This window comes from Bison bison, unplaced genomic scaffold, assembly GCF_000754665.1.
Source record: "Bison bison bison isolate TAMUID 2011002044 unplaced genomic scaffold, Bison_UMD1.0 scf7180017864167, whole genome shotgun sequence".
In the NCBI taxonomy this organism is placed as follows: Eukaryota; Metazoa; Chordata; class Mammalia; order Artiodactyla; family Bovidae; genus Bison; species Bison bison.
The window spans coordinates 546537-559115 of NW_011494739.1; the positions used below are offsets into that span (position 1 = coordinate 546537).

The window sequence follows — 12579 nt, forward strand, 5'->3', positions numbered from 1 at the left end:
CGTCCTCTTTTTACCTGCTCCCATTTGCTTCAACCCAAGCCTAGCTCTTCAGCCCCATCCATGCCTGCTAGGAGACTCGGTGCTGATGGCTGCAGAGGGGTACAGCCTGGCACCTCAGGGTTTGCATCAGGCCCTTTGGAGGGTTTTTTGGACCTATCTGTGTATGCTTTGCCAAACCTGAATTCTGGGATTGCCTCGCTGTTTCTGGGGGCACCTGGGACTTTATGAAGTCTTATAGGCCTGGGGTGCCCAAGGGAGCAGGGGACTGCAGGAGAGATGGGCAGTCTTGTTCAAAGCATTAAAGGAGGCACACTCTTCAATAGGAAAAGAACTTTTTAGCACCTACCACTGTCCAGCAGTGGATTGGGGAGGGCAGGTAAGGAGCTTTCTGAAACTAGGTCTATGAGCCAGGGGTTGATGACCATTGACAATGGACACTACAGGGAGTCCCCATCTTGGGCAGGAAGCCCTGCCTTAACTTTGCCTCTGATGCCACATGGCCTAAGGTCCAGAGGACCCCAGGGAGTCTTGCCAAGGCAGAGCTATGTGTTCTACAAAGTTCTCTGAGCCCACATAGAGGACTGGTCCTTTTTCAAGGAGTGTTTCTAATGTCTGTGCTTAGTCGCTCAGTTGTGTCTGACTCTTTGAGACCCCATGGATTGTAGCCCACCAGGCTCCTCTGTCCATGGGGATTCTCCAGGCAAGAATACTGGAGTGGGTTGCCATGCCCTCCTCCAGGGGATCTTTCCAACCCAGGGATCTATCCCAGGTCTCCCACATTGCAGGCGGATTCTTTTCCACCAGGGAAGCTGAAGAATACTGAAGCGGGTAGTCTATCCCGTCTCCAGGGGATCTTCTCGACCCAGGAATCGAACCGGGGTCTCCTGCATTGCAGGTGGATTCTTTACCAGGGAAGCTTGTTTCTGATGTCTCATGAAAGTGAAAGTCGCTCAGTTGTGTCCAACTGTTTGGACCCAGGCCAGAATTCTCCAAACCAGAATACTGGAGTGGGTAGCCGTTCTCTTCTCTAGGGGATCTTCCCAACCCAGGGATCGAACCCAGGTCTCCCTCATTGCAGGTAGATCTTTACCAGCTGAGCCGCCAGGGAAGCCCTGATGTCTGCACCCACCTGAATCAGAGTGAGTGTTGTTGCTTCCTTCCTCTCTCCCGGGGTGCTGGAAGGCGAGGTCGGGCTTTGGAGCCCTGATCTGACTGCCCAGACCACTTTGGAGTTGGGGCCAGATGTGGTCAGCAGCTGCTCCAGGCCCACCACGTGCTAATCCGCCCTCAGGGCAGAAGGAGGATCTTGTAGAGTGGTGCAAATCCCCCCAATTGGCCTCATCTGTCTTTGTCGGCCTCTGAGTTGGGGAGTGAAAATGGGGCCTTGCAAGTCAGCGACTCTGCAAATAGCTTCTGCACTCCCTCCCAATGAAATCTCACTCAGCTTTTCCCAGTAAGAAAGACATAAAAGGCAGATTCAGGTATCGGTCTCAACATCCAGGCTGGAGGCCTGAGAGCAAGGCAACAGACAGTCCAGGGCCGCCGAGCGCTGCTGGGCGGGGATGGGCCCCTTCTTAAATGCAGCAGCTCTGTCTTTATCTGTGTCACGTTTTGGGCTTCAGGATAAGAGTCTATTTCCAGAACAGTGTCTGTAGCTCTAAAACTATCAGAAAACCACCATCCTGCTGACTAGGGCATCAGCTGGGATGATCCTCCACGTCTCAGCTCACCCTGTGGTCCTGTGGCCTCGGGCATCTGTGCAGCCAAACAGAAAGGGAGGTCCCATTTCTCACGTGGATGAGGCAGGAGCATGAACCAAAAGATGCCCACAGGAGGTTGAAGGCCTTGGTAGGGGAAGGCATCCTCCTCCATTCAGGTCCTACAGCAGCGCAGAGCTGGACATTTTACTGACGCCCCATGGGAGCTCTTAGCGAGACTGCAGACCATCCAGCCGCATAGGGCCCTCGGACAGCTCCAAGGGCTTCTCACCCACCTGCCTTGGGTTTGCCCGTCTGCCCTTCCGTGGGATCCAGAGCCAGAAGTTGTGCACCCAGTGCACCAGTGCCCTGTGGCACTCCAGCCAGCCTTTGCATCTGCTGGGTCTCTGCTAAGGCCCAGGCCCCTGGGCACTTTCTGGTAACTGCCCCTGTATCCTCAGTGGGCCAGGCGGCAAGCAGGGCCTCTGCCCACGCCACGGGCAGCCCTAAGCAGAGCAGCCCAGCCAGGCAGGCCCTCCCTAAGTCCTGTAGAATCTGTCTCTGCCCAGCGGTCAAAGAGCTCCATGCGTTGAAGTCAGGCTTTCCCCATGGTATCAACCTTTCTTCCTCTCCCAGCAGACTGCAACCCTCCTCCTCCACGTGCTCAGCTCAGCTCTTCTGAGGCCTGACCTGGATGCCCCAGCTCAGTTCCTTAGGAGGTCATCTGTTGGCCCAACTCAGCCTCAGCCCTCTGCCTGACCCAGAGGGTGTCCCTCCCTCTTCCCTTTACTCCTATAGCTGTCAGCCCCTCAAGAGGACCCGTCCCTCCCAACCCCCTGGGCCCGAGAGGGACCTGCTGCCCTGAGACTTCCAGGCGGCCCCAGGCTAGGGATAAAGATGTCCCCGTGTGTGGCAGGAGAGCCCAGCCCCGTGTCTTCGCCCTCAGACCTTCCCATCCACTGGTTCTAATTGGAGAGCAGGGGTTTGCCCTTGTTCCTGACCTCCAGAGGAAGGCAATCAGACAAAGAATTTGGAAGGGAGATAACTCATCAAGGAGCCTGCCTGCTCCGCAGAGCATCAAATCAGCTGAGAAATAACAATTGTGTCACCAAAATTAACTCTGCATTTGCAGCCAGCCACCAGGCAGGACTGGCCCATGGAGCTCCACAGGCAGCAGAGCCCAAGCCTGTCCTCCAAGGGCCTGGCCGCAGGGCGGGGGGCACGGGGAAGGAGAGCCTGGCAACCCTCTTGAGTCCCCTCCTCTCTGCCCCACCCTGCCCCCCTTCCTGGCCACCACAGAGATGGAGCAGGGTGCGTGTGCATCCTGAAGGAACAGACCAGGTGTGTCCTGGAGAGCAGCTCACCTCCCACCAATACCCTGCTGTGGGCTGACCAGAGCCCTCGGCCAACTTTCCCGGCTGGGCTGCGGCGAGGACGGAGGAACGCTGGGGTGATGCTGCCCCTTAGTGGAGAGAGTGAGACGGCCCAGGCTCTGGGAAATGTGTGAAACCCGCAACCGGGCAGCTGCCGGCTTCAGCCAGAGAACCTGGGCCCAAGAGGTCCCTCCGGCCCCCTCAGGCAGCCAAACCAGGACCAACCTGGTTTTTCCCAAAACCCAGAGCAAGAGGAGAGGACTGAGCTGCTGGGACTACACCCCGCTTCTTCCCCACTCCCCCACCCAGCCGCTTTCTTGTGTTCCCTGACATCGCTTTCACCTTCCCTCCCACACTGCTGACTCTTTCTCTGTAGCTAGGGGAGGCCCTCTGGAGGCAGCTCTGAGGGTGACCTGGAGCTTCGGCTCTAGTCTGGCACTATTATAAAGAGCCGTGTGACCTTAAATGAATTGGTTCACTTCTCTGGGCCTTGTGACCTTGCCTGGAACACGGGGCTTCCTGAAAGCCTGTCCAATTTGAGGCATTTCACAGCTCTCTTGGGTCTGTGACTAGGTCAAGGAATAGCCTGTAGAGCGTTGGGCTCTGTTTATAGGCCCGCAGCCGGTAGATTTATAAGTGGGGCTCACTTTATCCTTCTCTAAAAGTGGGAGTTGTTTCCTCCTACCCTGGAGCTGCTGCTGCTGCTGCTGCTGCTGCTAAGTCGCTTCAGTCGTGTCCGACTCTGCGCGACCCCATAGACGGCAGCCCACCAGGCTCCCCGTCCCTGGGATTCTCCAGGCAAGAATACTGGAGTGGGTTGCCATTTCCTTCTCCAATGCATGAAAGTGAAAAGTGAAAGTGAAGTCGCTCAGTCATGTCCGACCCCCAGCGACCCCATGGACTGCAGCTCACCAGGCTCCTCTGTCCATGGGATTTTCCAGGCAAGAGTACTGGAGTGGGGTGCCATTGCCTTCTCCCTGGAGCAGTGTTTCTCAACTCATTCTTCAGTAGCAGTGATGAAATGACCTGAGAGGAATATTCCCAATTTATGAGAACACAGGTTATAGACTAGATGATGTTTCAGTGTTTTGCTTTTATAATTTTTAAGCTTCCTTCATTTAAAATTTTAAAACTACTGGTATTCTGCGAAAGCACTGACTCATTTCTATGGCTGAGACTCTTAAGACATCTGCCTCTTGCTCCTCAAATCCCTGCCCTTCCTGGCAAGGGCCAAGTGCCTGCCACCAAAGCAGATCCCTTGGTGACCCGGTGAGCAAGCTGCCTCCGCACGGATCCGCGTAACAGCCAGCCTCCTTTCTCCCCCAGATCGCGGAGACCTACGCCTTCCTTCCACGGGAAGCCGTGACCCGGTTCCTGATGAGCTGCACGGAGTGTCAGAAGAGGATGCACTTTAATTCCAACGGCCTGGAGCCCAAAGGTAGGGGAGCAGGTGGACGGGCTGGAGGCCTGGGGGAGGCTGTGCAGGGGAGGGGCTCTTCCCCAGCAGGGCCTGCCCTTTGCTGGCAGGGACAGAAAAGTGCATGACCAGCAGCTGTCATAATTCCCAGGGGCCAGCATGGGTCCATGGAGCTGCCCAGAGAGCCTCATTTTAGGTTTGGTTTGTTATGGTTGTTTTTTTTAATGTCAAGTTTCATTTAAAAACCAACAGTACATTCCTACTGCCCTTCAACACTCTCTTCTCCCACCGAGGTTGCAGACGGAAATGGCCACCTCACCCCATTTCCTAAACTCTGCAGTCCTCGCCACCCAGGTCCTCCCCCCCACCCCCGGCAGTATCCACGTGGATCTGGTCTCACTGACCTGACTGTGCCCTCCCTAGGGACAGGAGCACAGCCCTCGCTGCGTGCGCCTTTCTACCCTACAGCCGCCTTCCTGCCGTTAGTAGTAGGCTTCCCTAAGTCTTTGTCCCCTGCCCTTTACCCCCAGTGCACACCCAGATCTGTGGGGATTGGTTAGAATTGAAAATGCCCAGAGGGACTTTCTTGGTGGTTCCATGGTAAGACACTGCACTTGCACGGCACGGGGCACAAGTTCGATCCTTAGTCAGGGAACTAAGATCCCGCATGCCACACAGTGAAGCCAAAAAATAGGGAAAAAAGAGAAGATGCCCAGAGCATGTGTGATCAGTCCAAGCTGGTCCCTTAGACAGACATCCATGCTCTCTAGCTCTTCCCTGCAAGGACCCCCACCTCAGTCCCCCCAAAGCTTCACCCTGAACGTCCCAGAGGCCTCCCTCCAGTAAGTCTGGGCCATCTGTTCGAAGGTGGCTTTGGCACAGCAAGAAGGGCCATTACATTTGGCTGGTGTGACCGTAACTCAAGCCTGAGGAATGGTGCCCAGATGGGCGGCTTATCAGGGCTGCTAGGCATCAGGCCTGCAAAGGGTGCTGAAGTCGGTGGGTGTTGGGGTGTTTGCCTGAGGATGGGAACAGAAGGGTGAGCCACTTCCTCAGGCGGTGCCCCAGTGGCGTCCACCAAATGTGGTGAAAACCAACAGCACCGCCCAGCGACCGCAGGGCATTGGAATGTAGACGCCAGTGGGGTTTTCTTCCTGGCTGGTAGTTCAGCCGCTCAGTCGTGTCTGACTCTTTGCAACCCCATGGAGTGCAGCATGCCAGGCTTCCCTGTCCTTCACTATCTCCCAGAATTTGCTCAAACTCATGTCCATTGAGTCCGTGATGCCATCCAACCATCTCATCCTCTGTCGTCCCCTTCTCCTCTTGCCTTCGATCTTTCCCAGCATCAGAGTCATTTTCCTGGCTGGTAGTCGGGCCCTGATGCGACTTTGGACAGCAGCCACTTCACAAACCCAGAGGCTTTCCTGTCCTTGGGGGCCATTAGGCCATGGCCACTTCACTGAGTTCATCGGATAGCTGCTGATGTATGAGGGACAGGAGTTAACGTAGTTCATCCCTCGTAAGTGCTGGGTTCCTGGTTTAAGAGCCAGGCGCGCCAGGACCGCACTGAGTGCGTTTAAATCTGAGCTCTGCCGCTCAGTAACCGTGTGTCCTGAACAAGTGACTTCACCTCTCTGAGCCTAAGTTTGCTCATGTGTGAAATGGAGTTAATAATGGCACCTACCTGGTAACGGGAGAGAGGGGCAGGGTCCTGATGAAATTTGAGAGTTAAACCCTGTACCTAGGGCAGGGCTTCCGCACAGGACGAGGGAACCGAGGCTGTGGCAGTTACTGTGATAACGCCTGAGGCCTGACGGAGGGCCCCTGCCCCACAGGGCCTGGCCCTGGCTCGGCAGCTGCAACCCCTGTGCGAAGACAGCCCCCTTAGCACCTGCCGCTGGGCTAGGGGACTTTCCCTGCTCCTCCCCACCCTGCCCGGGTCCTCGTCCCAGGGGCACAGGCCTGGTGGTAGCTGCATCGTCCCTGCCCACCCATGCGCCTGTCCCCTCCTGTGCTGCCCTTATCGTTTCCATAGCGACTGGCGAAGTCAGACACAGAACCTGGGGGAACAGAGGCAGGCAGGAGGGGCTGTGTTTGTGGACTGCTCTGGGGTGTCTGCAGGCTCCGTCTGTTGTGTTCCCCTCTCCCCGCTGGTGTGGAGGACGGTCCTCACGTCCAGCTTCGTGGGTTCTGTGCGGGAGCCTCCGTGTCCAGGGGCTCCAGCAGGAAGACGGCAGGGCGGAGTAAGTCTGTGCCCTGCCCATCCTCGCCTGTCCTCAGGCCGAATGCCACTTCCCTGTCCCCAGGAGTGGAGCTGCCCACACGCAGGGAGAGGAGGAGATCTCAAGGGAGCCAGAGGCGGCGTGGCCTCAGTGTCTCAGAAGGTGGGCTTGGGGTCAGGCAGGCCTGGGTGTGCTGCCCTGCTCCCTGCTGAGTGTCCCTCAGCAGGTTAGAGAACCTCTCTGGACATCAGCTGCTCATGATAGCTGCTGCGATCCTGGGAGGTGTCTGACCTGGTTCACAGCTGAGGAGAGGAGGCACAGAGGTGGTGCGGTGATGTGACTTGTCCAAGGTCCCCCAGAAAGCAGGAGAACTTAGCTTCCCATCAGCAAATGGGAGCAACATTTCTCTCTTGGGGTTTTCAGGAGGATGAAGTTGAATTAAACGAGCCCGTCTGTAGGGCGGTTGGTGCGACGGGTGCCTGGGAAACATCAGCTTGTCCCCCACTCCACCCAGTATTGTTGTCCCAGCCAAACGCAAGGCTGCCAGCTTCCAGGTGTCCCATGAAGAGACACACGGTCACCCTCCCAAGCAAGCACCTGCAGCCTGGCCGCTGGCCTGAAGGGTTTCTGGAGGCTGCTAGTGGAGAGCCTTAGAGGCTGAAAGACTCTGCTGTCTTCTCAATGGTCAGAGGCATTTGTGCTTGGACCCCTGTCGTCAGCTGGCAGGTCCTCCCATCTCCTGCCCCAGCTGAGAGCGTGGAGACGCTGTCTCTGCCCACCAGGCTGGCCTCTCTGGATGTGGTCAGCTGCACCGACTCCCCTTTCACAGGCACCCCTGCTCTGCTCTGCTCTGCCAGCCTTCCCTCCTCCTTCGCCTGCCCTCCGGGAAATCAGAGCCTGCGCCTGGCCCCAGAGGCAGGCCCCAGGTTCCTGTCCCAGGAAGGTGGGGCGGGAGGGGGCCACAGAGCAGGATGGAGAGTTCTCGAGGGGCGGCTGGGAGGGCGCCTTGCTTCCTGGCCTCGTGTTAGAAAGAAAGAAAGGAAGCAGAGCAGCCTCCCCTGCTCAGTGGTGGTTTGTCCCAGGAGGGGGCAATAAGGGGGCGGAGGTGGTGGTGGGAGAGTATGCTGGACAGCCCCATGCCCTCCCCCAGCGCCAGGAGCACAAACAAAGGAGGCTGCAAGGATCAGGAAGTCCAAGGATGGGAAATTCCAGGGCCTCCCAGCTCCACCAGCCCCTGAGCGAGTCTGGGTGGAGAGGAGGCAAAGATGAGAGCTGGGTGTGCCCTGGTCCCAGCCCTGGGCCGCTGTGGAGAGGGGCTTCGGGAGAGGGCACGTCTCAATTTTCTTTGATGTGACAAAATGCTGTTTACGTGGCAGACGAAGAGTTAGCAGCGGGCAGCGCCGGTTACCCCCCAAAGGGTCCCTCCTCAGCCAGAGCCGTCCACTCAGGTGGTGGCGTCCCTGCAGTGGTTTTCAACCCCCTCCCTGCCTGGCCGCTCCAGAGCCCCCCACTTCCTGTCCTGCCCCACGTGACCCCATTCCGGTTCGTTCCTCTGCCCCTGCAGCCTCGCCTGCTCTGGCCTGCCCTCTGTCCCTTCTCACGCTCACCCGCTGTGTAATCTGGGGAGGTTGCCTCATCTGTAAACTGGGGAGTCCTTGGGAGCCTCATGCAGGAGGGTCTGCATGGAGCCCTGGCAGGGCTCAGTAGCTGTCGTCCCAGTGACTGAACAGAATTCCTGTTGAAATACCCACTCCACAAAGCTGCCTGGACCTACGCCAGCGGCCCTGGAGCTCTTCCTCCTTGGAGCGCTAATGGACTGGCCATCAGTCCCGCCCTGCTGGGCCCAGGGGCCGGCCCTGTGCCCTTCCCCCCACCATCCCCGCCATGAATGCACACCCTTCGGTGCTCCTTGAAGACTTGCTGACCTATTGATTCGCTTCCCTGGAAGAGAGGGGTTTTTTTTTTTCATCACCTTCTAAGCCAACCCCAGGCCTGGGATCTCTAGTTCCAAATCTGAACCCCGTGGCCGGTTGGCCAGTCCCACGTTTCCTCTGCACCAGGCCTTTATTGCGCACACATCCTTCACCCACCCAGCCCTGACCCTGAGAGCTCTTGCCCTGGTACCCAGAAACTCTCTGGGTGTCTCTGGATTGAGGAGTTCCTCCATTCCTGTGGGTGGAAACTCAAGAGAATTTGCCACCCTGTGCTCCACCTGGACGATCCAGGCCACCTCCTCAGCTGGAGTTTGCGTGGATTGGCCTGGTCACTGAGGCCCGGCTGTGGTCAGCGCTCGGCTTGGCCTGGGGAGAGCCTCTGCGTCATGGACTCTTCAACAGCCTGTAAAGCTGGGTCTAGTGCTGGGGCTGGTTTCAGGTTTCCTTGGCAAAAAAGGTGTTGAAACATTTCTTCGGGTGATTCCTCTGTCTCTCTCACCAGCCACCTAAGGGGTTATTTCAGCTCCGTGACCCTTACTAGCTCTGAACTCACTGGTGCTCTCAGGTTCCTTGCAGTGGCTCAGGCATGGCCCCTGTGTTTATTGACCACGGCAGGGACCTGGCCCATCCAGCAGAACCCGGGGAAGCTGCTTCTTCCTCATTCGTGGGTTCATCTTCGCTCATCCCCTACCTCCCTACGTGAGCACGTGACTCCAGGGAGCCCCCACTGGCCCTGTTCCTTAGCTCCTTCTTATAAGTCTATGTGTGTGGTGCTTATCACTCCCAGAACCATGCAGCTCCCTTGCTGCCAAAAACCTGCCTGCCTGTCTCTTGGCTGCGGTGTGGCCCGAGCCCTGACCTCCCACAGCCAGCTCCCTGGCGCGTTCCCTCCCCGGGAATGTCTCCCGCCTGCCAAGGTCCTGCCTCCCTGACAGAGCCCTCACTTCTGGAACTGCGGACGCAAGCATTTCACAGCACACGGATCTCTGATGGATTCGTCTGTGTGCCCAGGGTGTCCCGCTCCACTCCACCCCCCTGTCCCCTCCCCGCAGCCAATGAGGGCATTCAACCTCCTCTTCCTGAGCTCTCCTGGCTCACCTCTGGGCACCAGAAGCAGTTTCTGAACTGTGGACGTGCTGCGGAGGGAACAGGCCAAGGAAGACGCCTTCTCCCACTTCCCAAGAGCACCTTCCCAGCCATTGTGGGTTTTTCCCTGCCCTAAACTAAGCTGAACCTTGGCTTTAAATTTTTTCTTTTTATTTATTTATTTTTATATTTTTCATATTACTTTTTTTTTTTCCTGACTGTGCCGCCAGGCACAAAGGATCTTACTTCCCAGACCAGGAATGGAACCCTCACCCGCTGCAGTAGAAGTGTGGAGTCTTAACCACTGGACTGCCAGGGAAGGTCCTGTTTGTTTTTTTTCTTAAGTTACCTCTTTGTAAGGATTCACGGCATTTCAGGCAGGACACGGGTGACCATTGGTAAAGGAATACAGTGTCCGGCCTCCTAGGACAACGAAACGCAGAGGACGTCTCCACGTCACCTGATGAAGTCTTCATCTGAGGCTCTGACCAGGGACCCTTAGGGTGGGGGGCCCTTCTCACGTACCACGTTGTCCAGCAACTTCTCAGCAGACAGCTTTGTCTCTGAGGAAACAAAATGCAAACGGCCGTCTTCTCCATCTGAAGACGCTCACTCCAAAACAGGAACCGTGGCTCTTTCGAATGACATCATCTCAGTGTGGCTGCGGGGTCTGCCTCACACAGTGCGTCCGGCCTCATGGAGTTGTGGGGGTGGGGGGGTGAGGGGGTAGGCAGGTCCCAGCGTGCCCCCTGCCCCGGGTTGAAGAGGTCAGGTCTGGGTAGATGGTGGGGCAGCAAGAAGAAGAGAACCCACAATCACAAAAACGAATTCTAGTTTCCCCACAGCACTGGGCGTCTGTGCTGGTGGGGCCAGTGTGCGCTGTGTCAGAAAAGCCCTCTGCCGCAGAACCAGGAGGGGCTCCCTTAATAGAAGGAAAAGTTTGGCCCATTTTTTAAGCCAGTTCCTAAGACTCCCTGTTAGTGAGTCCTGGAAGAACGAATATTTCTTCATATGACAACATGGCTTTCAAAAACTCAACAACGGCTTCCTTTGCTGGTCCAGCGGTTAGGACTCACCGCTTCCACTGCAGGGGACCGGGTTCGATCCCTGGTCTGGGAACTAAACTCCTTCCACAAGCCGCACAGCGCGTCCACTTTTTTTTTTTTTTCCTTAAGGAAAAAAAATAGCAAAACGAAGCTCTGCGTTTTTAAAAAACTTGATAGAAAATGTTATTCAAACAGTACAGTCACCAGAGGGGCACCACCTCAAGATGCGTGGACCCTGTTCTCCGCGGGGCTGTTCTATCCTCGCCAAGTAGGAACGGCCCTGGTGCCCCCTGGCTAGTTTTGCTCTCTTGTTTGCGGGAGCCATTTTTCTTTATTGTGGTAAAACATAATGCAAAACTTGCAATTTTAATACATTTTAAGTGTACAATTCAGTGGCATTATAGTTATACTCACTGCCCAGCAGTCATCACCACCATCTATTTTCCAAAACTCTTCGTCCTGCCAAACAGAACCTGCAGCCCCATGAAGCAGTAACTTCCCTTCCCCAGATGCCCTGGCCCTGGTAGCCCCTCTTCTACTTTCTGTCTGTGTGAACATGCCTGTTCCAGCTGCTGCATCCACATGGAATCCCCCAGTGTTTGTCCCGTGGCGTCTGGCTTCTTTCACTCAGCAGTGTTTTCAAGGTTGTGGGGGCCTGCCGGCCTGGGCTCTGGCTCTGAGTGGCAGCTTCAGCAGATCCCTGCCTTCCTCCAACCCACCGGTCACCGACTTCCCTCCAGCCTGTCCTTCTGGGCGTGTTGCCAGTGGCGGCAGGCAGGCTTCAGCTCATCGGAAAGTCGCCCCTACTTCTCACGCCACTCCAACCCCAGCCCACAGATAGAACTAGGCACCAAGGAGGACTTGGGTCAAAGCCCGGTGCCCTTGGAGGCTGGGGGAGGAGGCAGCCAGAAAACAGGTAAACATGATGACTCCCCAGACAGAGGGTGAAGCCAGGTCAAATGACTAAATGACGAAATGAGGCCCTGCTTTGTGTGACGGGTCCCAGCAGGTGGCTTCATGGTTTCCAGCTTGGTCACAGCAGCAGACATCTGAAGGGGAGGCTGGACTGGAAAGAGTGGCAATGGGCTTCCCTTGAATCATGCTTCCAGTCTAGTTGACTTAACTCCTGCGCCATTGCAGTCGCTCCTAAATGGCACCCACAGAGGGACCTAAGATGCACAGCAAAGTGGCAAGCTGGGCCCACTGCAGGAGCCTTTGCAGAAGGCAGCGTGACCAGACATTTTCAAGAGTCATTGAGTAGGGACTTGCCAGTGGTTAAGACTCTGCGCTTCCAGTGCAGGAGACATGGGTTTGACCCTTGTCCTATAAGTAACTTGTTCTAACTAAGATCCCTTGTTCTAACTAAGATGCCACATGCCTCTGGGTGAGGTTAAGGAAAAAGAAAAAAGTTGTTAAATATTCCTACCATTTGACCCATGAATTCCATGTTTTGGAATCTGGTCTAAAAAGGAAATGATCGCAAATACAGACCAGTATTCACGTACAGAGATGTTCCCAGCAGTGTTTATAAGTAGCCCCTGATAGCAGATAGCCTAAGTAGCCACTCATAAGGGAGTAACTAACAGAACATATGATAAAACAATACAGGGATATAAAAATTATATTTGCAAAGCAAAACAAGATTTTTGATGGTAGGGGAAATGCCTATGACAAAATGTTAAGCAAAAAAAAAAAGGTTTCAAAGCAGACTGTTATTCTCGGTATGCATTATGATATCAAGTATGTAAAAAAGAAATCACAGAGGAAAAAATAAACAGAAGCATATGCCAACTGCTTGGTGCAA

At 55.7% G+C, this 12579-nt stretch overlaps 1 protein-coding gene across 1 annotated transcript in view; it reads left to right on the forward strand.

The window, feature by feature from the left end:
- NOL4L (nucleolar protein 4-like) overlaps positions 1 to 12579 on the forward strand; it is a 78028-nt gene that overhangs the window by 2532 nt on the left and 62917 nt on the right. Inside the window, exon 2 of the mRNA XM_010841714.1 lies at positions 4397 to 4508. Coding sequence (XP_010840016.1) covers positions 4397 to 4508 — 112 coding nt within the window. The remainder of the gene's footprint in view (positions 1 to 4396; positions 4509 to 12579) is intronic.